This window comes from Anabrus simplex, chromosome 5 (assembly GCF_040414725.1).
Source record: "Anabrus simplex isolate iqAnaSimp1 chromosome 5, ASM4041472v1, whole genome shotgun sequence".
Classification (NCBI taxonomy): Eukaryota; Metazoa; Arthropoda; class Insecta; order Orthoptera; family Tettigoniidae; genus Anabrus; species Anabrus simplex.
In genome coordinates this window covers 11001454-11027784 of record NC_090269.1, presented here as the reverse complement: position 1 = coordinate 11027784, position 26331 = coordinate 11001454, and the positions used below count along the sequence as shown (strand labels likewise).

General features: G+C 39.1%; 1 protein-coding gene across 2 annotated transcripts in view; it reads right to left on the bottom strand.

Moving 5' to 3' along the window:
- Window positions 1-26331, bottom strand: part of lig (lingerer) — a 612955-nt gene that overhangs the window by 223224 nt on the left and 363400 nt on the right. For both annotated transcript variants that reach the window (XM_067146761.2, XM_067146762.2), the window contains exon 14: window positions 14005-14156. In XM_067146761.2, the coding sequence (XP_067002862.1) occupies window positions 14005-14156 (152 nt within the window). The remainder of the gene's footprint in view (window positions 1-14004; window positions 14157-26331) is intronic.

Below are 26331 nucleotides of genomic sequence, written 5' to 3'. Positions count from 1 at the left end.
GCAGAATTCGTTCAGTGACTGGTTTCGACATATGGAGAAGTGTATCGAGTCTGGTGGAAATTATTTTGAAAAAGTCCAAAGCGTTCACTCACATTGCAAAACTTTCCTAGTGCCCTTTGTATGTTAATATTCATTCTTAGTAATTACAATCTATATATATAATATGAGAGTTTTGTCTGTACATTGCTCAGAATTTAAAAAGAATGGTATTTCTGTATCGGTCATGTCCATAGTAACAAGGAAATGCACTTTTTACTTTTCCGTAATTTCTGTCTGTATGTATGTATGTATGTATGTATGTTTGTACACGCATCACGAGAAAACGGCGGAAGAGAATTTAATGAAAATCAGTATGTGAAGTGGGGGGATGAGCCACTATAATCTAGGCTATAAATCATTTTACTCACGCTGAGTGAAATGATAGTTTATGGGAAGGCCTAAAATCTAATTCTCAAATATTTATTTTATTAGTGGCCCTGTCGATAAATACTATGCAACTAAAGTTATATAGAATTAAATTCCTGATCATTTATGTCACAGATATTCATGAATTTGTACTTTGTTGCCAATTCATATTGATGCCGAGCCACGAGAAAATGGGTTAACAGAATTTAATGAAAGTTGGTATATAGAGTCAGGGAATAATAAAGTACAATCTAAGTTATAAACAATTGTATTCATCCTGGATAAAATTACAGTTTAGGGGAAGGCGCCTAAAATTTAATTTTTAAATACCTACGTTATTGGTACTATCGAAAAGTACTACATAACAAAAGTTGTAGAGAATACAATTTCCAACCATTTATGTTTTATTCAGTTTTACCGTCCCAACTATGATAAGAGTGGTGGGAAATAGCTGGGGAGTTAAAAAAACATTCCTCTTTAGCATGTCATTCCTCTGTTTCATTTTTTCCCTGATACTGTACTGTTGGTACGCAACACACTGGTTCATCATAATATTCCAGCTATTTGATCCCTACGCTGACGCGCTGTTTTGAATGTGCAGTGTGTACACTTAAGGCAAGGCTCACTTAGTAGTAGTAGTAGTAGTAGTAGTAGTAGTAGTATGACCTGGTCTAGAATGACAATTTAGGCATATTCCAAATTATAGCACCACAATTCACTAATTAACTCAAAATACACCCTGAAAAGAACTTTTTCCTCTCCATTTTTATTAAATATTTCATTCATTTTATTCATCATTAGCAGTGATTGGGGGTTCTCCACTGGTTGGGAGGAGGAGGAGGAGGAGGAGGAGGAGGAGGAGGAGGAGGAGGAGGCATTCCCCTGTATGTCATCATCATCATCATCATTTTAAAGTTCTAGTTTCCCATGTACTGTTAATGAGCCTCTTCCACTTCTTCCTGTCCATATACAACTTATCATGGAGAACATCATCCAATGTCCATCCTCTGGTAAGTATATCAACCTTGATCATGTCCATCCATCGGGTTTTAAGTCTTCCTGCAGGTCTTTTCCCCTCCAGCTTTCTTTCCAAATTTATTCTGGCTGTTCTTGTAGGCTCCATCCTCATCACATGCCCGTACCACTGTAGTCTGGACGTGCTGATTCGGTCTAATAGGGATGTGTCTATTCCAGCTTCTTTCCTCACCTCCTCATTCCATCTTGGTCTTCTGGATGGTGGATCAAAGAAATTTCATTTCTGATACTTGCAGTCTTGATGAATCTCTTTTTGTGAGGGTGCACGCTTCAATACTATAGGTCAATATTGGTTTGAAATAGCTGTTTTAGGTATCATCAGCATGGCCGGTTTTAGAATCATATCACATGAAAGTGTTCTATCTTGTTGGTAGGATTCTGATCCCTTTTGCACTCTACAATTTCCTTTCTGACTAAATTATCACTGGAGATTACACTTCCAAGGTAAAGAAATGTATCCACACAACTCTAGGTCTCCTAGTTTTACTCTTGCTGGACGCTGTTCTCTGTTGACTGCCATCACCACTGTCTTGGTCTCGCTGATGTTGAGATTATATTGCTGGAACTGGGATTTCCATACTTTGAGTCTGGTCTGTATTTCCTCTTCTGTTTCACCCAAAATCATGGTATCATCAGCAAAGGCCACTGCATTCAGTTCACCTAACTTTTCCTTGATGTTCTTCATTACATTGTCCATAACTGTGGTGAACAGAAGTGGGGACAGCGCACTTCCTTGCTGAACTTTACTCTTGGTCTCAAACCATGATGATCGACCTTCCCCAATTTGTGCACACCTAGTACAGTCTTTGTACAACATCTGAATTTTCCTTACCAGTCCTTCAGGCACATTTCTTTTCCTCAGGCACTCCCAGACCTTATCTCATATAACACTATCATAGGCCTTTTCTACATCCAGGAATACAATAATCAGCTTCTTGCCTTTCTCCCGATTCTTTTCCATCAGCATGCTGGTGCTAAAAATTAGATCCATTGTTGATCTGTTACTGCTAAATCTACAATGCTGCTCCTCTAACTGTGGTTCAATGATGGTTCTCAATATTCTTTCTATGATCTTCTCTAGAATTTTTAGGTCATGAGACAGCAGTGTTATTCCTTTATAGCTGATGGTTTTCCATCTGCTGCCTTTCTTAAACAGGGGAATTATAATGCCTTTGCTCCAATCTGCAGGTATTTTGTTGACTGTTCATATGGCATTTAGTACTCTGAGCAGCCACTGTATACCCTGGATGCCTGCTGCCTTTATCATGTATACATTCACTTCATCTGCATCTGAAGATTTTCCTTTAGGCATAGATTTTAAGGCTATCTCAGTTTCTTTCCAAGTGATGGGAGGCTCCTCATTGTAGGCTTGGATTTTCGGTACTGTATTTTGTATTTTGTTCCTATTCCATAGGTGGTGGAAATGATTCTTCAGGACTTCTCTCATGTCACTTTCTGTCTTAACCAGATTTCCATTTTCTCCTGTATGTGTAAGGGAAAATTTGTACCTATAAATTATCAAAATAATCTTTTTCTCTACATTCAACCACAAACTGATGATATTCTTGCACTTTAGTTGTGAAGCTTCCACAGTCTGTTGAGTTATTTGGTTCTTCTTCCAGATTGAACCATGTTGTTTTCTGTACTTTCCGTACTGTTTGCGGATGTTTCAAATACACTGCAGTATTCTTTGTCAAAGTGACTGAAATACCTCTATTCGATCCGAGGTAATCAGTCTGGCTTGAGTCACGTTATGTCTAGTACTATGGATGGGGAATATCACAGCCATACTATGAACTTACCGATACTATTTTCCCCCGACATTTGGCGGCAATTTGCCCATTTTTTAGTTCTTTCCCTGATGTTCCTCGACTTTCCAGGTGAGTGGAAACTCTGTTCAAGAACTTACGAGAACCCCTGTACTAATGAAAAAATAAGCACCTTTTACAACATCCACATGAATAGGTACAACGGGCAAAGACATATTACGAACCTCTCAGTCTAAGGAAGAGTTGGATTTGTTACAGGAAAAAGCTTTTCAATCTTAAATGTACCATCTGGTATTGACTATGTCACTGAAGTTCTTTAGTACCGTAGTATCAATAATGCATATACACTGACTTAGCAAATGTCACGGAATAGTCACCTAATAGCGTGTGGGGCCTCCTCTGGCCCTGCGAACTGCAGTGAGATGCCGTGGAAGTGAGTCGACAAGTACCTGGTAGTCCTCTGGACGCAGCAGACACCAAATCGTTTGCAGAGCGGCCGCCAATGCTGGTCTGTTCGTGGGTGCAGGATCCAAAGCATGGAGCCTGCGTTCAAGGACATCCCAGATATGCTCGATAGGGTTCATATCGGGGCTCCTGGGTGGCCATGGCAGTCGTTGGACCTCCGTTGCATGTTCCTGGAACCATTCCTGGGCGACGTGGGAGTGATGTGGCGACGTGTTATCATCTTGAAAAACCGCAGAATCGTCTGGGTGCTGGAAGGCCAAAAATGGGTGGAATTGGTCTCCGAGCAGTTCAACATACCGCATACCATTCAAAGTCTCTTCCAGAACAACTAGACGGCCCATTCCATACCAGGAAAATGCACCCCAGACCATAACAGAGACATCAGCGCCCTGGACCACACCTCCAAGGCAGGTGGGATCCATCGCTTCATGTGGTCTGCGCCATACACGGTGCCTTCCATCGGCATGGTGCAGTTGATATCGTGATTTGCCCGACCATATCACGTTACGCCATTGTTCAAGTGTCCATCCCTGGTGACTAGCAACAAATGCGCATTGTTGTGCCCGATGACGTTGGGTTAACAGTGGCACCCATGTGCGGCACCGGCTCCCATACCCCATAGAACCCACGTTCCTACGGATTGTCCACTGGGAGACGTGTCTAGCACGACCTGTGTTGAATTGAGCCGTGATTTCTTGCACGGTTGCTCGTCTGTCACTAATGACAATCCATCTCAGATGTCGCCGGACACGGTCATCGAGGGTGGCTGGATGGCCGGTTGTTCATCTGTTGTGGACGGTGACACCCGCATTCAACCATTCACGATACACCCTGGACATGGTTGGTTGTGTGAAGCCGAATTCCCACACCACTTCCGAAATTGTACTTCCCATCCGTCAGGCACCGACCACCATACTCCGTTTGAACGGTGTCAGCTCACGACGACGTTCCATGTTACACCTGTCACATGCACAGCCACTGCTCACAAGTTCTCCTATACAACTGCCGCTGGCACAGGGGGTGTGTGGTGGGCAGACAACACACCTGAGCATCAGTGCTCCGCTATCCCATGACATTTGCTCAGTCAGTGTACTATTACTTCAAGAATGACCCAATAGTTAAATACAGCAATAATCCACAGCACCCTTCTTAATCTGTTCAGGTTAAATGTATTACCGCTATGCATTGGAATGTCTATATGAGAACTAAATGAAGACAACTCAAAAAACATGTTAGTCCAAAGTGTGTGAGCCAAGCAGGATCTGTATTCTAGTGTTCACGAACTATAAACAGTGACTTGATATCTGTTCCAAATCTTCTGCAAGACAGACTGTTTATTAAAACTGCCATATCTCTGCCTTTACAACAGATATCAATCCAGCTAGACTGTCCTGAGGAGGCTTAGATGAATTGCATATATCTTCTTACAGTTAAGAAGTTCCAATCCATTTCTTCACCAATACATTTCATGCACTATATTTGAGTCAGAGCTGAATTATATGAAATGCTGCAGATGCTGAAATTATTATTTTGATGACTAAAAAGAGCTATATGACAAGTGTGTTGCAACACTGTACTAGTTCATATGTGGTAAGAATAAATGTTTTCAAATTGTCTGCAAGCTTTAGACACTAACAGGAAATTAAGAGCCATATTGAGCTTGGGAAGCAAGGAAATTAGGAAGCCTCTCTTTTAGTATGAGCAGCATGATCTTACTAGCCCGTGATATAGGGGCTAAAGTCCTGAAATTGCCAAACTTAGTAGTATAATCTTCTTTGGACAAACAGGCAAAGACAGACGTGACCCACTCAGCTGGCTTTGCAGCATCTCCAAATCTTATTTCAGATGTCTATGATGATATCTACTCCAATGTCATTTATCTCAGTCAATAACCCAGCCATTATCTTACCTTAATGTTGTTAACGCTCAATTCATTTCTTGAGGCTAGATGAGTGGCTCACTTTCTATGTTTTGTAACTGCACACCCATTAGTTGCACTGCTTCATCCTTGAATTTCCTCAAAATCTTCTCACAATATTCTTTCCACCTACGGCCCGCCTGGTGGCCATGATCATTACTACGTCAAGTCTCTATGGTCTGATACCATAATTAGCTGGTTTGAGTTCCCCTGTTAAAGATGTTGATTCCCATAGGGAACCTGAAATATTTGCTCCAAATGAGTAAATTTATAATACCAGACTTTCAAAGGTAAAAAAATCAGGAGAAATTTGGCAGCGAATCGCTACGTATTACAACACATCACTGATGGCAGAACATGAAGCAACTCATTATAATTTAACCCTTACCCCAAATTAAAGTTGCTCTGTGTTGTCTCTACTACTCATATTTTAAATGTGAATTTTTTTCTTACATGACCTGTATTCACCGTTCACGATTTTGGAGATAGCATTTGCTTTTAAATGATGTACCGTATTTCACAGCATAATCGTCGCCACCGCGTAATCGTCGCATCCTTTATTTTCAATACAAAAATCGGACTTTAAACCTTTATTTACATAATCGTCGCACGTCCAAATTTTGTTCACTAATCTGGTTAAAAGGTAAATGGAACTGCAACGTAAGTTGCACATGAATGCGCAATTTAAATACGTGTATGGTTTATGGGCAATTTGGCAACACAGTCACGTTTGCGACATGTTACACAACGTATAAATAAATAATACCGGTATATGTACGACGCATGGCTTACCGGGAGACTATCGGCAGTTTGACAACGTGGTCGCGAGACAGTGTACTATTTATTCACCACCTACATATTATGCTTACCGGTAGGCTATCGGCAGTTTGACAACGTGGTCGCGAGACAGTGTACTATTTATTCACCACCTACATATTATGAGTTCCCATTTGAAATACGTAAGGCTGTAAGTTATCGCTTATCGGCAACGTCGCCAGGAAATACCGGCTAGGTAGGTTGAATGGACCTCGAACCAGCCCTCAGATACAGGTAAAATTCCCTGACCCGGCTGTGAATTGAACCCGAGGCCTCCGTGTAAGAGGCAAGCACGCTACCCCTACACCATGGGGTCGGCTCCTGTGTTATTGCGCACGAAGTGAAATCCAAGACGATAACGCAGATTTCCACGGAATTATTCAGCCGAATTATTTACGATGTCTCAGTTGTCATCGCTAGACTCTTATCTTACTACTACGTCATAAGTGTCCGGGCATGGGATGAAAACTTTTATCCAACCAGTCAAGATAATTATTATCCAATGCTATTAAAGTTTTATTTTATAAACTCGTCAGTAATGTAATGTAAAATCATCAATAACTGGGAAGAAATATCAACCTAATTACCGTATGTTTAAAAGAAATTGAAAAAAATGAATGTTTGTTACTGACGTCTCGGAATACAGTCAACTATACAGTAGATCTACACCGCGCTAGCTAGAGCTCCGGTTTGCGAGCTTTGCGCAAGCGCAGTAGTGTGTCGCAACCAACGAGCTAAACTGATAAATTGTTGCATGCTTCCTTGCTGCCTAACAGTACTGGCTGCTCTGGAATGGACAGATCACAGATGCATTTATTTGTTTCAGATTTACGTGATTACTGTAGACATGTGTGCGTGAGAATTTAAGTTTTTAATTTGTGTTTTGGGTGTTTGCAGAAATAATTTGTTTTAATAGTGAACAATTACGGAAAGTCATTTATATCGCAAAACATTAACGTGTGAAGCATTTATAAGCGATTATGGGTAAATATAGAAACTATTCTGCGGGCTTCAAGCTAAGCGTAATTGCCTTCGCTGAACAGCACGGGAACAGAGCTGCAGAAAGAAAATTTTCTGTGAGTGAAAAGTTGGTGCGTGACTGGCGGAAAGTAAAAAACAAGCTAAAAAGCACAAACCCTTCTAGACGCGCGTTTAGAGGTCCTAAAACAGGGAAGTTTCCTATAATTGACGAAGAAGTGTTTAGGTACGTCAGTGAAATACGTAACAATGGCTGCAGTGTATCATATGAAATGTTACAAATTAAGGGACAGGAGGTAGCGCGCAAACACAACATACCGGTAACTCAGTTTAAGGCGACTCGTGGGTGGATTAAGGGGTTCATGCGACGACACAATCTGTCAGTGCGAAGGAGAACAACACTAAGCCAAAAGTTGCCTGCTGATTACACGGACAAGATTGTAAATTTTCACCGATTTGTCATACGTTTGCGCAAGGAAACTTCGTACTTGCTTGCTCAAATCGGTAATGCCGATCAGACTCCAATCTTTTTTGATATGCCTCGCAACAGCACTATTGCGCTAAAAGGATCACGGAGTGTATTAATGAAAACCAGCGGTAGTGAGAAGTTGCGATGCACGGCAATGCTAGCCATTACAGCTGACGGGAGAAAGTTGCCGCCTTACATCATTTTCGAGAGGAAAACGATGCCTAAGAATATACAGTTTCCCCGTGGAATTCATGTACGAGTGCAACCAAAGGGTTGGATGGACGTAGAACTCATGCTGGACTGGGTTAAAACTGTGTGGAATAGAAGACCTGGTGCACTACTAAAACAACCAGCTCTGCTTGTTTTAGATAGTTTCCGAGGTCACCTCGTGAACGAAGTGAAGCAAATTCTCACTACAAATAAGACACGACAGATAGTCATCCTGGTGGCCTAACATCTGCTTTGCAGCCACTAGACGTATGTGTTAATAAACCCTTTAAAGACCACTTACGTCGATTTTACAACGAGTGGATGATGAGCGGCGATCAGCAATTGACGCCCGCCGGAAATATCAGGCGTCCACCCTTGGACTTGTTATGCTCGTGGGTGAATAAGAGTTGGGATCTTATACCGCCTGAACTAGTCTCCAAGAGCTTCAAAAGGACTGGGATTTCGAATGCACTAGACGGTTCCGAAGATGACGCAGTGTGGCAGGGAGACGAAGAATCTGATACTGGTATTAACAGAGGCGAGGACGGCGCATCAGATAGCGAAACCTGCGATAGCGACACCGAAGATTTGGAATAAATTGCGTACCGGTAAGTCCGCATTTCACAACAAAGCGATAATTTTTTGCAAGTGTAATATTTTAACTTTAATACTCAAATTAATGACAAATTAACTTAATACGTTCATTTTTATTTTCAGGTTGGAAAAACGTTCGCCGAATTGTTGCGAAAAATTATGAATTTTGTTTTAGACTATTTTAATTATTTTGATGTATAAACGCGAGTATTACGTGCATCTTAAATTTGTATCAAATACAATTTAGTTATAAATACATTTTTGAGTAATACAAATACTGGTATTAAATATTCATCGTATAATGGTCGCACCCTACAATTTTTTTCGAAAATTTTGGTATAAAAAGTGCGACGATTATGCCGTGAAATACGGTATTTAGGCTATACACGTTTTCAGCAAGCTATACTGAAGCAAATAAAAGCAGAATGTGCAATTTAAGACAAATTATTTTGCATTTTTATTATTATTGTTACTACCGTTATCACATACCGATTGGTTTCGTTAATAATTTCACTGAACAAATTATCGGCAAAAAACAATTGAAAAAAACCCTATTCAGACTCTGGTTTCATACCTCATGGTAGTTTGTAGGCTGAAACCGCTTTAAACGGTGATTTCTTGAAATCAGGATCAGTTGATTTATAATTGTGCCAGCCGTCAGCATCAGGCACATGTTGGGTTACGGTACACAAGCTGAACATCACCAGTTAATTTTTGGGGTACAAGGAAGGTGAAGTGGTGCAACAATACTGTGGTTTTGTGTGTTGCCTGACATATACAACATTGAACAGTAAACTACGAGTATATATGAGTAGAAGAGCACATGGCGACGATGTTTGTTTACTATTGCTCGACCTTTCGTGTGCGTGAGTGGACATCTGATGGCTACACTGCCCTCTAAATAATAGATTATTGACTGACTGTCAAATAGTATCTGGATTCTACAAAGTTTCACGCTGAACCAAAAGATGGCAGTACAGTATAGCATCGTGTACTTTGTCGGCTAAGAAAAGGCATTACAGGTGATATTGATATAAGAAACAGCAGACGAGCGGTGGGCGATACAATGCCATGTCAGTCTCACCCGACAGACGAGTGGTACGGGTTATTACATTAACAATTTAATTTGGCCTATATATATTTCATTATTTATATGTGAATTCCTTACTAAATACTGGACATACCTGAACTGTAGGAACATGCGACTTCTCAACCTTCAACATGCTGATCACATTGCAACTAATTGTTGTTCAACACACCTGTAGCTGACTTAGCCCTCTTCAGAAACTCGGAACTAAATTTTTGCTCGAAGCACTTGCCTTACTGAACTGATTTCAAGATTATAGGCTTTTCCAGTTTGTTCAGACAGCACAGATTTGAACTGTGTTTTTGTCCTTGTGACTCTGCTAAAAAATTGTTCACATTCTGTATTGCTATGTGGAATTGATAAAATAGCAAACATCACCTTAGAGAGTTTCACATTTAAGTACACCATCAACTGATTTCATCTGACCTACCAATGCCCACTGAATATCAATTCTTCGTTTTGCCAAGTCTGTTTCTTCAAGCTGAAAGTTACTAGAGCATTATCAGCACCAAGAGCTAGGCAGTTTTTTAATGGAATATCAGTTTCTTAATCTAAATGTTCTGTTTCACAAGTCAAAATGTTTGAAAACTTCTTAATGAAAAGTCTAAGGCTAGAAAATGTTGCCTTACTTATAGCAAAAATATCTGCAACTTCTGCTTAATTAACCCCTTCCAGTCTGGGCCTTAATATACCTGGACTGGGCATTTTTGAAACATTATATCTCTGTACCTGTAGGAGATATTTGCATGATTCTTTTATCTTTGTGCTTGTTTGAGCATCTAATTTTGAAAAACGCTGTTTGTATCATGTCAACTATCACATGATATTTTAAAATTGTTTATATATTATACCATGTTTCGTGAATGGAGGAAAGGTCTGACGGATAGCTATGCAAGTAAGTTTTCTGAAATACTACTATATTTACCCTATTTTGCTAATATAAAATGTGCATTGCAATTACAAAAGAACAATAATGAGTACGATATAAAAATAATAATTTTTCAATAATAATAGTAATAATTACAATAATGAAAATGGGAGCTCTTATGAAATTTTATTTTAAATGATATATTTTTTCAGAAGTTACTCAAATGTAAAATTATTGTTTCATTTACTACAAAAGACTTCTGAGAAAGAGAAAATACAGTCTTCTAAACAGACAACTTTACTAATATGTAGACAATCTTATGTATTCACGAAAATATGAAATACGCAGGAACATGCACTACGCCGTAAAACAAACTCCAATCATAATGAAATGTAAGAAGTTGTTTTGAATTCATATGCCAATGATATGTTCATTTGCACATAAACTTATATCATAAAATATCGAAAATATCACTTTCGTCAAGCACATGTTTGCCACGAGAAGCCATGTCTTAAGAGCTTACTGAGTGACATCTACCGATGCATGCTGATCGAAAATATCATAAATTCTCTGACTTAGACATATAGTACTGCCATCTGCTTAAATACTCTCATAACTAATACATGAAGAAACATGATATAACCACCAGAGTGCATGCCCAGCTCGCTCTCGATTTTTAGTGAATTGTCAAACCTTACAACGGGCTATGCCCAGAGCGCGGCCTGAACATAATTTCAGCCACTGTGAGCTATGCTCGCAGTTAGACCGGAAAGAGTTAAAACTTCATCTTTGAAGGGAAATTGTGTACCATGTAGTTACATGATGAAGAGAAACACATTCTAACAGACTTAAAGAATATGCACGTTTCCACAGACTCAAAGTGTTCACTAAAACAAACACAGAGTTCGCTATCATCAGATCACAATCATCCTTTTGATTAGCTGGAGTAGCTGGAGGAGAGAGCAGGAGCTTTTAATAACGTGTGGTGTTACAAATCTTGCCAACACATTCTTCAAGAGTTCCTCCAAAACTGACCTCAATAAGTGGATGTGTGGCATATTTGACTGAAGAGCTACGTTTGGATTCTCAAAGATATCCATACAACTTGAGAGAAAAAAGCAAAACGATTTATGTGAATTTGATGAAAGGAACATGAACAGTTGCTCTTCACGTGACAATGCAAGGCTCTTAGTGTCATCAGTAGTTTCATTTTTAAAATGAAACTGATGAATGGGTTTTCCTTTTAACTGGGGAGTGTGGTGAAATGTTATGACAATCCTTCTCCTTTTCAGACAAACAAGACTCATCTGCACTTAAACTGTGCTTAGGAATTTTGTAACTCTTCAAAGTTCCCATCTGAGAATGCTTACTCACAATTTCTCTCCTGAATAAAGTAACCAAAGGGTCCCACTGCTGCAAAATCCTATCTAAACATCTTCTTAGTGATAACCATCGAGTAGGCACATGCTTCAGAATTTTCCTGATGTCCGTGTTGTGTGAAGTCTGAAATTCTCTGATCTTTTCTTTACTCTTTACGTTCCTTTGCAGATAATAAAATATATCAATTATACTTTCATCTACATTTACAGGCAAGCCTTTTCTGCAGCAAGATTAATTAGGTGACAAGAGCAGCCTACGATGATTATGTTACCATTTTCCTGCTTCAAACATCCTGCCCCATCATTCTTTAATCCTACCATTACTAGAGCATTATCAGCACCAAGAGCTAGGCAGTTTTTTAATGGAATGTGAATTCCCAAAAAGTTGAGAGCAAAAGATTGGCAATGTTAGCTCCAGTAACATCCTCTTCTAAATTAAGTACAGAGAGTACACAACTCTGAATTTCATTGAGTTCAGGCCTAAGATATGTTACAACAATAGGATATATTTTCAAATCGCTTTTATTGCTACCATCAGTAGCAACAGAAAAGGAATTCCCCTGCAAATGTGATACAATTCTTCCATGCACATTTCTGTAATGATAGCCGGTTTTTGTTCTATCACACACATAACGTATAGCAATTTCCGAATCAGGAAACATTTTGTGAAACAAAGGTCTCGTGTGGTCGAAATAATTTACAGGCAGGTTATGTTCTATGATAAACGACGTAAATAACGCCTCGGGATTTGTCACAGGATTTACATCCTGGTTTTTATATGAAAAGTTCAGTTTCTGGTTTCTTTCTACAAAATGGACACACTCATTATGTTTTCTCGTTTGCATAGCTTGAGAATATCACACTTCCCGCCATGCACAACTGAAAAATCACACCTACATATAGTACGGAATGTGAACGTTGGTCCCTTCCTGGATTCACTGAAACACGGAAACCCTTCCCTATAAGCACTTTTAAACACTGCATCGTATTTCCTTTTTTGACATTTTGGCCAAAATAAATATTGAGGCATACAGCACAAGCACTTCTGCTCTGAGGTTAGGTTACTCGCTTGCAAAGAGAATGACTGTATTATAGACCGAAGAGCACATGACTGGCCACCGTGCCCCATACTGCCATCTGATGTCATTATAAGAACTACTATCATCCACCCATACTCAGCCATATATCGATAGAATGAGGAGATCCATGGGATTTTAAAATAATACGAAAATTACTGATACTGCTCTGAAAATCGGGAGATCGGTCCCAGTGATCAGGAGGAACGATGAAAAATCGGGAGTCTCCTGCTTAAATCGGGAGACTTGGCACGTCCGTTATACCAATATAGTTGGTCCATTGTTGGACATTATAAATTTTCAAACTAACTCATTCCTGGTTGCCAGCACTTTGCCCCAGTGTGCTAAATTTATAATGTCCAATAATGGACCAACTATATTGGTATTGAGTTCCATTGGTCGAAAAAAAATTCACCATCAGAATGTTGGCCAGCAGGATAGGAAAGGTGGTAGTCCACAATTTCTAATCATAGATAGCGTGGCAAAATACTGGATTCAATTCCAAACCTCTCTGCAATGTTCATATGGAGTGAGGGCATACATCGCTGTTAATAGCGATTTGTCGGTGAAACCTCGAGCAGATCCCTTTGTGCTAATCGACAGTAGAAGGCTATGTGCTGGCATCGGCTTTCACTCTCCCCCCTTTCCACTATCATATATCACGTCATTAATTTTATCGCATTAATTGCTTTGATGACGAAGGACATAAGTTTTAGTGTTAAGTTAACAAGAATATAGATACATTGATAAATAAATTAATAAGTAAGAATAAGGTAATTATAAAAGCACTATTTAACAAGAGTTAACAATCTTCTGAGGGTTTAACAGTAAGAAAAACTGTGATGTTCTCTCAGGAACAATATAGCACTGATAAATGTTTAATACAGAGTTTGAAAGCCCAGTACCACTTAACTAAATTTCTGATATGCACTCACCATGTGCGGTATCCTTTGTTGAAGAAGTTGCAGTTCTTCATAAGTATACATAGGTTGTTGAAAATATGGAAGACCACCCTGGCTCATTATATACTGAGTACCAAGCATAGGTGGAACTCCTGGAGGTATATTGGGTACCACACCACTCTTTCCTGCCAAAAAGAATACTTTCAACATTTAATAAAAATAAATTTATCATGTCAAGAGAGAATTGTAAGTTAAACACAAGTTTATAATTTTATCAATCACCTTGTTAAAACACAGTAAAATTCTGATTCCAGATCTCTCTGGAACACAGTCATTGAAAACAGAAAAAAGCTGAGAATAGAGAAGGATGGAAGTGGATGTAAGTGAATGAAAGGAAATTATATTGTTATTTCGTTTTTTTAAAATACTAGGGTAGCAGGAGTGAGCACTTTTACAGTATGTACCTAGGTAAGATAAGTGTATGTGTTATGATCACTGCATTGTATGTGACTACATTAGAATTTAAACTGTAAAATTACTACATCAAAATAATATTAACAAATGGGAGTACTGTTTCTGGTAGCTAGGGCTATCAACTTGGAACATGGCATGTGACTGGTTGAATTAAGTTCCATTTCCTGACATCATGCCGTTCTGAGGTTGAACTGGTGTGCAAAGCACAAGTTCTTTAGGGCTCTTAATTAAGAAAGTGGATATTTTAATATACAATTGTATACATAAATAAAACAACAAAGTGTTTATGCTTTTTTGCATTTAAAGATAACCTGAAATATTAATAAAAAGGAAAGGTGGAAAAAACAACCGGGATGGCATACACACGTGCATAATGACTTGGCAGAAATAGGTATCAAGGAGGAGGATATAAAAGAAAGGGCATCATTTAAAAAGAAGGTTGCGGGATTGAGGGATGCGTCTGAAGAGCAACATGCGAAGCCACGGAACATCTCAGTGGAAGAACAAGCAAGAAGAAGTCAAAGACTCAAGAATCATTGGCGAGAGTGTAAGGAGAAGGGTATCAGTCTGCGGGACAGGAGGAAGATTGTGTAAACATGGCCCACAGGTGGCCGTATCGATAAATAATAATAATAATAATAATAATAATAATAATAATAATAAAAAAATAGCATTCACAATTATGAACTTGGATTTCTCACCTGATCAGTACTTGATTTATTACTGATGTATTTACATTACAAATACATTTAGCAGTACCAGTTTCAGTCTCTATTAGAGTCCATCTTTAGCTGCTGAAAAACCTTATTTGATAAAACAATATATACAATAATATTAAAAATACTTATTTCTAAGTCTATATAATACGGTTTGTAATAAACTTGCATCAGATTAGAGTTAGAAAGTATCAGGTCTAAAATTATGGCTAAAAGTTCATTTGCACTGTTCTAGAATACTTTAGATCTATTCTATTGAATAACGTGTGTATTGATCGTAATCTCTACTATGATGGCGTGAAGTGTCACTGGAGGAGAATACGACACACTCCCAACAAGCAAGCAAGGGACTGGCTGGATACAATAGTAGAACATTCCAACACAACTCAGTACCAGCTTCCAATAGATCACAATTTACTTAAACAAAATCAAAGGGATGTTCACACCATTTTACTTCAAAACATCAAACAATTAAACCCACAAGACAAATCTGATGTCTACAAGCACTCAATTATAGCAATAAGATTTTAACTCATTTTACCAAAGTTTGCATCACTTAAAACATGTAAAAAAATGCACACCAGTTTTAATACAGAACTGTATAATTCATCAAGTCTTTGTAAATACAGCATCAATTCCACACCACTGGTTTCTGAGACCTCTCTCCTTACCGTAACTGAACTACACTATAGTACAAGACTAACATCTAAATCATACTTTTCTTTTACATCCTCTGCTCCACTACGCGATACACTGAGCTTAGCAACTCTGAGGTCGGCGCTATTCAGTCCTTTCAATAATTACATACCTTAACTTGTAATCAGAGATATTCATAGTTAAGCAACATGTAAGTCTAAACTATGCATGGATGGGTGACCGCTACATTTCACGGGAGCTGAATAGCTCTCATGAACATCAACACATGGGATAGATGTGAGATCCAACTACATTACACCACACTACACCATAGCTGTGCAAGACTGCTACTCCACAGCTAAGCTAGTATGACTACTGTGAACGTAAATCAATGAGAAGATTAAAACTCACTTTAATTATATAGTAAGTGAGGCTTTCGCGGCTGGCATTACAAATCTTGTCAGTGTTTTCCGGGTTTGTAGGTTGTGGATCAGGAGCATGCGATGGTCCTGATGTTTCACCAAAGACCGCGTTCGGCATTATCAAAAATGAGATTTGTAACTTATTACAAACTATGAATCTCATGTTAAACCCGTATTGACCAGGCGAGTTGGCCGTGCGCGTAGAGGCGCGCGGCTGTGAGCTTGCATCCGGGAGATAGTAGGTTCGAATCCCACTATCGGCAGCCCTGAAAATGGTTTTCCGTGGTTTCCCATTTTCACACCAGGCAAATGCTGGGGCTGTACCTTAATTAAGGCCACGGCCGCTAGGCCTTTCCTATCCCATCGTCGCAATAAGACCTATCTGTGTCGGTGCGACGTAAAGCCCCTAGCAAAAAAAAAAAAAAAAATCCGTATTGATGGCTGAACTTCTTACAAAATTGTACAAAACTGTTTTAATCCTCCCAGTCAATACTATATATTTTACGTCCAATTAAGACGAAACTTCACACATAAATAGACATGTTTTGATCCGGCATTGTGTCATCCTCAGTAAGACATGTAAAATGAATTAGAAAACATGGGAAACAACACAAAATGAAATGTACATTAAAAATTTATTTAAAAAGCATGATGATGGTTAAAAAACTGTGAAATGTTGATCACTGAAATAGTCTTGAGTTGGAGATCTTTCTGTTTCAATGTTTTTATTGTCCTTTGGTGTGGTTCAACTGGTATCTGAATACTGTTGGCTTAGTTGTTGTGTTCCGACATGGGCTGATATACATAAGCATTATTGAGGTTGAACCGTTTGATTTTTAGTCTGTAAAATGGTAACTAACAGGAACAATATAAGTTACGAAGAACGAAAATTAACTTACTCATTCCTAAATTTCTCAGGATGTTGGTGATTATGTGTATATTATTATTGCTAAATGTGAGTATGGCATATTTTTCTTTAGTTCTTGACCCTTTTGTTAAAGTAGTTGTGGGCTTGTTAGTATGTTTATTGATTAGCTTATTTATGAATTTTGTGCCGAATCCGTTATTCAAAGCTATTTCGCGGGTGGTACTGTTTCTTTTTTCTCCAAATTTTTCTTTGAGAGCAGGATTTTTAAAGCTCTCTCTAACATGCTATTGTAGGCAGCTTTTTTTGTGAGCTTCAGGATGTATTGAATTTTGTTTAATGGTGTTAGCAGTGTAAGCTGGTTTCCAGTAAATGTTGTCAGGTGATGACATGATAGCGTTATGTCTAAGTAGTTAAGCGAGTTATTGTTCTCAATTTCCATAGTGAATTTAATATTCTGATCTAAACTGTTGAGTAGTTCCAAAATTTCTTTCCTATCCATGATGACTAGCACATCGTCAACGTAACGTGTCCAGTATTTTATAGTTTGATCTTATCTATGATGTTTGTGTGTTCTTAGTGGGCCATATGTGTTGGCCAAAATACTCAAGGACGGTGCTCCCATAGGTAAACCTGTCTGTTGGCAGATTTTATTCACAAAAATGAAATAATTATTACTTAAAGAGAATTTTTATAGGGCTATGAACGTCCTAAGAAAATAGAACCTAAAAATTGCTTTCAAAACCAGCAACACTAATGAAAGAATATTATTTAACTCTCACACAGTAAATACTAGCAATAAATACACAAATTCTGGGATATATAAACTGAATGTCAGGGATGCGGGTCAAATTACATCGGACAAACTGGTAGGAACTTCCTCATAAGATACAGAGAACATCGCAACGCTTTAAAATATAATGTTTCCCCGCCATGAGTAACCATCACAAAGACTTATAATCACAATTATACTCCAACAGATCAATATCTAAAAATTCTACAACATGAACAAAAGGTCCACTACTCAACATCTTAGAGAATTTTTTACATCAGTTAGATCAATATAAGAACCCAGCCTCAATTTAAAAGAGATAAATGAAGAAAATAATGTAATATGGTAAACTTTTAATCCGATCATTTGTAGTAAAAAACAGGAACATAAGAACTCACAATTATTACACTCGGTTTCAGTCACCGCCCCCATTATTCCGCTCACTTCCATTCTCCCGCAAGCCCTGCACCATTTCCCCACTCCACTTCCTTGTACAGTAGCAACACGTCTTGCATCTCGACTGCGGGAGCAAGTCAGTCGAGAGTTGGTCTCCGTAGTCAGAGAACACGAGAGATACAAGCGGACCAATAACATAAGTTAATTTTCGTTCTTCAAAACTTAATCTAAATATTGTTCCTGTTAGTCACCATTTTTTAACCTTAATTCAATTTGTATTATCCATTTTACAGACTAAAAATCGGACAGTTCAACCTCAATAATGTTTATGTACATTAGCCCGTGTCGGAACACAACAACTAAGCCAACAGTATACAGATACCAGTTAAACCACACCAAAGGACAATAAAAACATTGAAAAAGAAAGACCTCCAGCTCAAGACTGTTTTAGCAATCAACATTTCACAGCTTTTTAACCTTCGTCACGCTTTTAAAAAAACTTTTTAACTAATATTTCATTTTATGTGTTTCCTATGTCTTCTAATTCATTTCACACAGCTTACTGAGGATGACCCAATGCCGGGTCAAAACATGTCTATTTATGTATGAAGTTCTTAACTGGATGTAAAATATATAGTACTGACTAGGAGGATTAAAATAGTTTTGTACCCTTTTGTAAGAAGATTTGCAACTTGTAATTATCAAGGGTTCTGACTGACTTATGATATCAGCGAAGCTGACAGTGGAATGGTGTTGTAATTCCACCTCATTATATAGTGCAGGCTAGGGTGTGCTGCTCGCTTACTGGTCCACCCTGTTTGAGGGGAGGTCGCTGATTGGCCATTCTTCGGCAAATGATTGAAGCAATAAGGAACCAGATAAACGTCGACCTGCCTTGACGGAGACAGGCAAATGATCATCCATTGCTTTTTCTGGTGCGACCAGAATGAACAATTAGGGATTCTCAAAGAGAATGAGCCAGCCTCTCAGTGTAGGGGTAGCGTGCCTGTCTCTTACCCGGAGGCCCTGGGTTTGATTCCCAGGCAGGTCAGGGATTTTACCCGGATCATTGGGCTGGTTTGAGGTCCACTCAGCCTAGATGATTACAATTCAGCTCGGTCTACAAAGCCCAGAATAAAAGAGGATTTGTCATGCTGACCACATGAGATCTCTTAATCTGCAGGCCTGCAGGCTGAGCAGCAGTAGCTTGGTAGGTCATGGCCCTTCTGGGCTGTTGGGCCATGGGGTTTGGTGTGTTCAAAGAGAATGAAGTGCCTGATACTGAATCAAGTGACATAATAACGTTCCCTCCTCTTGGACATGTCACAGATTAAACCACTCAAGCACCTTCCAGGTTCACATTTGCAATCAGAGGCATCACTCAGCACTACACATGTCTCATTAATGGAAAATGTACCTGAATCACAGTCTGAGTAGATAATGAACCAGGAACGCTGGTCCTGTAATAATTTCACGAAGTATTTTAAAACCTTGAAACCCATACTGCGCACGTTAGCGAGCTGCCAGCTGCAGGTCACACACGGCGAGTAACGTAGCGGCTGGATCCACCTCACCTAGGTGCATCACATTGTCCATAGCATGTTCCAATTCTTCCGAGTAGATGAACACCACCATACCATCAATATCTCCAAGTTTCAACACGATCCACAATGGATTAAAGAAAATATTAGAGGAAATATGAAACAGTCACTTCAGTATAAAAGAGGCATGAGAACGGAACACAACCACAGTCTTATTCCAAGTCAGAATAGCGTAGTGGACTGCTGGTGAACGTCTGTGTGCCAAGATGGCTAAGTGAGTGGAATAAATGATGAGAATAAATACTTCAAATTTCTACATGCAAATGGACTGAGCCCTGTTAGCAGTGATTAAGGTACTTTAAGATATTCCAAACAAATTAGCTGCTATACTTCAACATTTACAAAGTGATTATAACCTAGTGTAATAAACTTAGAGATTTGCATGTACAGTGAACAGTTAGGTAACTCGTAAATATTCTCTGAACTTAACATATTGCAGACCAGGTCTCTTTCACCCTATGCACAGTCCTGTTCCCAGCCACTTTCTAACCACCTCCAAAGTGGAGTGCAAGCATTCAAATAAACTGCCAGAACTTCACTAGTTTTGAAGGACTACTGTGTTTTTTTCTGGAGGCCTTCCTGAATAGTTGTAATGCAGGCAGGTAAGTATTTGTTGATATCTATTTCGGTTCATAGTTTTCGGATTTTTATTTTTATTTTTGCTACTTGCTTTACGTCGCATCGACACAGACAGGTCTCATGGCGACGATGGAACAGGAAAGGGCTAGGAGTGGGAAGGAAGTGGCCGTGGCCTTAATTAAGGTACAGCCCCAGCATTTGCCTGGTGTGAAAATGGGAAAGCACAGGGGTTTTATTAGGGGATCGGTTGGCCAATAATCTTTCGGACATGATATCTTCACTTGTCCTATCAATATACACAAAGTAAAATTTGTTTAAATCTCCCTACTAGAGACATTAGTCCACTTTAGTGTTTTAGGGGATATGTTATGGGAATGTGAATTCTGCTCATAGTATAAGTTTGTCTGCTCAGCTACATACTGAAAGAAATCCTCGTGCTACCCGGCAACTTCTACTGTACATTACAGTACTATTTTAATTTCCCCCCTTTGAATACTCATAGCCCCCAAATCGCTCCCCACTTATTTATTGCCGCCCCGATAACCCAAATCGCCCACTTGCAGGCGATCGCAACCAGGTTGAGAACCACTGATCTAGAGTCTTGCTAAATTGTGACAGAAAGTAAGTTTATGGGCGCACGCCACGACAATTTCAAATCGTGCTGTTTTCTAATTTTCGACAAGGGTGGCGGCCTTGTGGGCACACATGATGCAGAATCTATTGCAGGCAACAGGAAATAGTCTTCATGACAGCTGACCCAGTTGACCAAAAGCGGCAAATAGCAACATATAAAATGTTCACAAATCTGAGATTTATAGTGCCTCCGTTTTAATTCTATGTAAGAAAGAATACTGCTAGGGGCAGCTTGGTGAGTTTCTGGCAAGCATATAAGAAGGATCTTTCCTCCACGCTATTCAGATATCGTTTCACGTCATTTTTTTTCACCCGGTGAAATCGACAGGAAACTGCCAGATTATAAGCAAACATATTTGAGGACATATTTCCATGTAAATGACAAATTCTCTTCTTCCAACTTTAAAGTTTTGTACTTCTAGAAACATCACCTTTAATAGTCTTTCTCTTTTTTTATGAAACAAATGCATGTTTATGCTGTCCGACTCGACTGGCCTTCGGTTCACAGTGTCGCGAGTTCGATTCCCGGACGGGTCTGGGATTTTAACCTTAATTGATTAATTCCAATGGCTGTGGGTGTGGGTGTGTGTGTGTGTGTGTGTGCATGAAGTTTTCTGCAAAGAAATCATCCTAGGTAGGGCCCTCATTTTCACAGACATGCAGGTCCCCTAATAGGCTGTCTACGAGAAAAAGAACGGCACCAGGCCTCTCCGGAGGTCATACACCATTTATTATGTTTATACTAAGCATTATTGCCAATTAGCCCAGCTGTAGAAATATAAGAACATTGAAATTTAAGTTAATTTTATTATTTTTCAGATCAAATGGGAAAAGATAATAGATCAACATAGAAATACTGCGATGCATTTGACATGAGTACAGAATGTGTTGTCATCGCAGCTTTTCTACAAGTCCACTGTGAACAGCGACCAACAACAATTTTCTTTAGACCTGTGCACTGCAATATCCCCCTACATAAACTGGAGCATCTTCAAACTTCAACAAGCTGCCGGGAGCAATCACCGAGTTGGAGAAGAGTGGGTTTCCCCCGGTGGAGTCATTTAGGCCGGCCCCGTGGTGTAGCGGTACCGTGCCTGCCTCTTAACCGGAGGCTCCGGGTTCGATTCCCGGCCAGGCCAGAAATTTTTACCTGGACCTGAGGGCTAGTTCCAGGTCCACTCAGTATACGTGATTAGAGTTGTGGAGCTATCTGACGGTGAGATAGCAGCCCCAGTCTAGAAAGCCAAGAATAACGGCCGAGAGGATCCGTCGTGCTGACCACACGACACCTCGTAATCTGCACGCCTTCGGGCTGAGCAGCGGTCGCTTGGTAGGCCAAGGCCCTTCGAAGGCTGTAGTGCCATGGGGTTTGGTTTGGTTTTGGAGTCATTTAGGGTTGTGGAAGAAGTCAGGAGAAGTTTTGACCGAACCTCTGGGAAGGTAGCCGCTGTCAGCAAAAAGATTCATAAGGGTCCTGCAGCAGAATCCATGATGGAAAGTGACGGTAAAAGCAGCTAGGGTGCTACGAGGCGAGGTAGATGAAGCGGTTGAGCTAAAAACAGATGAAGTGGCTTAATTGAAGTTTTGTTTAATCACTTCCTGTGATGTTGAGAGATTTCTCTCAGTACAAAACATTCTGCCCAACAGGAGAACAAGATTGTTACTGGAAAACATTGAAACGTTGCTTGTTGTAAATTCCTTTTTTAGTAATTGTGCATGTTATTAAATTATAAGTATTTTTTGATGCCTATTTTGAACGTCAGTGCCTATTTACATACCTATCTTGGCTAATTTAAAAGCCTATATGCCTGCCTATTTTAACTGTTTTTAGTGCCTATAATCCTCGTCTCTAATTATTCACATTGTGCGTTTTATAATACGATCAAGACCACCTCTGTAATATAACGGTTGGAGCTACTAGCTGCCTTCTTTAGAAGACCAGAAACTGGCATGTGGTTAAAATAGTGCATACAACTCATTTCCATTAGGTGTGTGCTTGAAAAGAAATGCACCACCTCGGGACGAGGACATGGATTTACGGATGTAAAATACGGTATCTCTGTGAGCTATTGATATTGCGTAATGGAGGCGTACATGTGTAATTATATTTGCCCGTTGCATTTCCAAATCTATTTCGTTGGTTTGTAACACAATACTATAAAATTTCACACTTTGGTCTATAGTAAACTACCGTATATTATTATTATTATTATTATTATTATTGTACCGGGCGGTACACCTCTATGCCACAAATTTAAATCTTCCGCCAATAAATCCTCCTCTACCGGAGAAACTGTGAACTTTTAGAACTGTATTAATTCACGAGTTTTCTCAGAAGAGGCTCTACTATAAATTTTAGGATTACAAAGTTGTCTATACCGTGTGGATTTCAACGTGTTTTGTTTTCTATGGATCCAGAAGTGTGGACATTCGCTAACAGATGTCTCTACCCAAAAAACTATGATCATGCACCCTGGTGCGAAGTGAAGGAACTTTTGTTGAAGAAATTTTGTATTTAAAAGTTTTGGTCTTTCATTTGTGGGTTGGCAATATTAAGCTTTCTTTCCGCCTGTTTTGAACTTAGCCAATCAGTAATTTCTGTAATTAATTTTCCACCTATCAGAGGTTTCTTCTTCAAATTTCCATGTGTAACTCTTAGCTACCCAATAAAGTTGAGTGGGTGTGTCTTTATTATTCATGAAAGGTCTCGAATCTTCCACGAGGGTTTAAAAACTGCTGATTTTCTCGGCTCTTCGCCACTTCAACAACATCTAGCTTAGTGTATGGAAGTATAGCAAGGGGCGGGTAGCGCCTCTTTCTTTGGGCAGCAGCTCTTCAACAAGGTAATGGCCGTTTAACATATTTCTTTTTCCTTGCTAGCTCAGCAGTTTAACCCACGGGGCAGGTCCGAAACCTTTAATATGTAACCTTGAACTTGAAACATGTAAATCTTTTCCATCTTTGTAAAACTTCATATATCGTTAAATGTAAATCGGGGATAGAGAGTGCTTTACCCTCTCGAGTTCCCCTTCAATTTGGATTTGAGGTGACTACGTTTTCATAACCGATTTTCTTCTCTTCATTAATGTGTTAAATTATTTTTCTTATACGAGTCACCCCTATAGTATGGGAATAGCCCCTGTGTATCGGCTTAGCGCCACTTAGGTTTTAAGAAGCTTTCATGTAGGAGTGCAATTACTCGCCTCCATTCAGCTTTGTATTTTGGGCCATTAACTTAACCCGTTTTGTTTTCCTTCCTGCAAAGGCCCAGTAGATTGGGTACGAGGTACCCCTGTTCCATTACAAGTTGTGCCTTGGTGGCAGTTTAGTGTAATAATCTGTTATTGCCTTTAATAGGCTTGGACAATTGAGAGCAGGTCAGCTCTTTCTGGTATTCTGAAAGGTGGCTCTAGGAGGCTTGACATTACGAGGTGGGAGCAAGTGCTCCATGTAATTAGGGGTTTTCTGCCCTTTGGTAATTTGTGGTTGTGAGCTGAGAGCTCAGAAATTGTTAAAATTTGGGGTTCGTAGCCCAGAATTTGTAAAGACCCCTTAAGTTGTGCTTTCGTTTGTAAAGTTGCATTGTATTTGATTTTTCCTTGTTATTTCACCTAGTGAAAATTGTTAAATCTTGTTATCAGTTGAAAATATAACCTTTATTTAAATTTTAAATTCATCTTTCGGACTTGTAGTTAGACCCATTACAGCCCGCACCTTCTTTCACCTCCGCTGATCCACCAAAACACGGTAACAATTATTATTATACTGGCTATAATTAAGACTATGACAATACAATGTGTATTATGTTGTGTGCGCTCTAAAGAAGATGGCCTACTGCAGCTCACTTTGCAAATATAACATTGCTATAATAATTTGTTTCTAATTGTTAACCTATTTGTAAAATGGTTAAAATACATGTTGTGAAGAGTTATTTTGTATTAATTAAAATGTATAAATCTTGAATTACTTCTTGTGATTTACTGCTATGATCCACCGTCTCTTCAATGCATTTCATGAGATTGTGAAGAAAACCTTAGTATCACAGCATCTATTAATGCAGCCAACAACAAGCATATAGTTCTGCCCGAAAGTTATGACATTAAATAATTATCATCTGAAGACAGCATTTTCAAATGATTCTACTACTATTACTACTACTTATTCTCCTTCTTAATTTATTTATTGAGTAAAGCCAAAACTATGAAGGATGATATATTCATTGTAAACGGGGGAGTGGAGAGATAAGAAATTAGCTGAAAAAAGATACGTAGGTACCATGTACTGTGTCCAAACCAAAACGAATCTTGGGAAAGAGCATGTACAGGGACACAAGGTTCTACTCTTCACGCCAGTGTGATCCATCACGTTGGCTATCTACATCACAAACATGGCCGGATCAACACATAGGGAATGTAGTTTATGATTCTAATAATGGCTTTAGACAAAAACATAGACAGAGATTCAACAATAGAGAGACACTGAAAAATGATTGAATATATGTATGTACACATCACACATATTCCAGCTTACGGTCAGCTATTGATGAAGGTGCACCTAAGTAGTTCTTGTAATTTCCACCCGCAGCAGCACATTGCTATAAACACGGAGCCTATAGTCGCTGGGCTTTCAGCAGGAATCGAAACTGCTCCTTCTTAAGCAACACAAATTTAGTGTTTAAATATTATCGTATACGATTATGTTGTTACATACTATCCACTTCATATCCGTATCGACTATAAGATCCAATTAATTGAAGGAACAAGAATCCACCTGATCGATACTTTCACTTTTATTTAGCCTTAGGCTATTTCAATAGACATTAGATTAAAAGTTCAGAACATGTTTCGAATGCGTTGCATTCATCATCAGCATGTTCTGAACTTTTAATCTAATGTCTATTGAAATAGCCTAAGGCTAAATAAAAGTGAAAGTATCGATCAGGTGGATTCTTGTTCCTTCAATTAATTGGATACGATTATGTTATCGAGACCAGAACAGATGTTGCACCTTACATACATAAAGCCATGGGAAGTTTTGGGATTGCCTATTGCTGTTTTGGTCCTAATATAAGACTGGGAATTTCACGTTTTTGTGTCAAAATGTTTTTATTTGAGCACGTTACATTTAAAAAGTCTGAATCATTTCGCACTCATACTGACTTGTACAGCGAGCGTGCTTTCCAGTTGAGCTTAAGGTCGCGAATAACTGTAATTTTGGAAGTGTTAATGATATTTTTTCTCTTTCCAATTTGATTGTGATTAGTAAA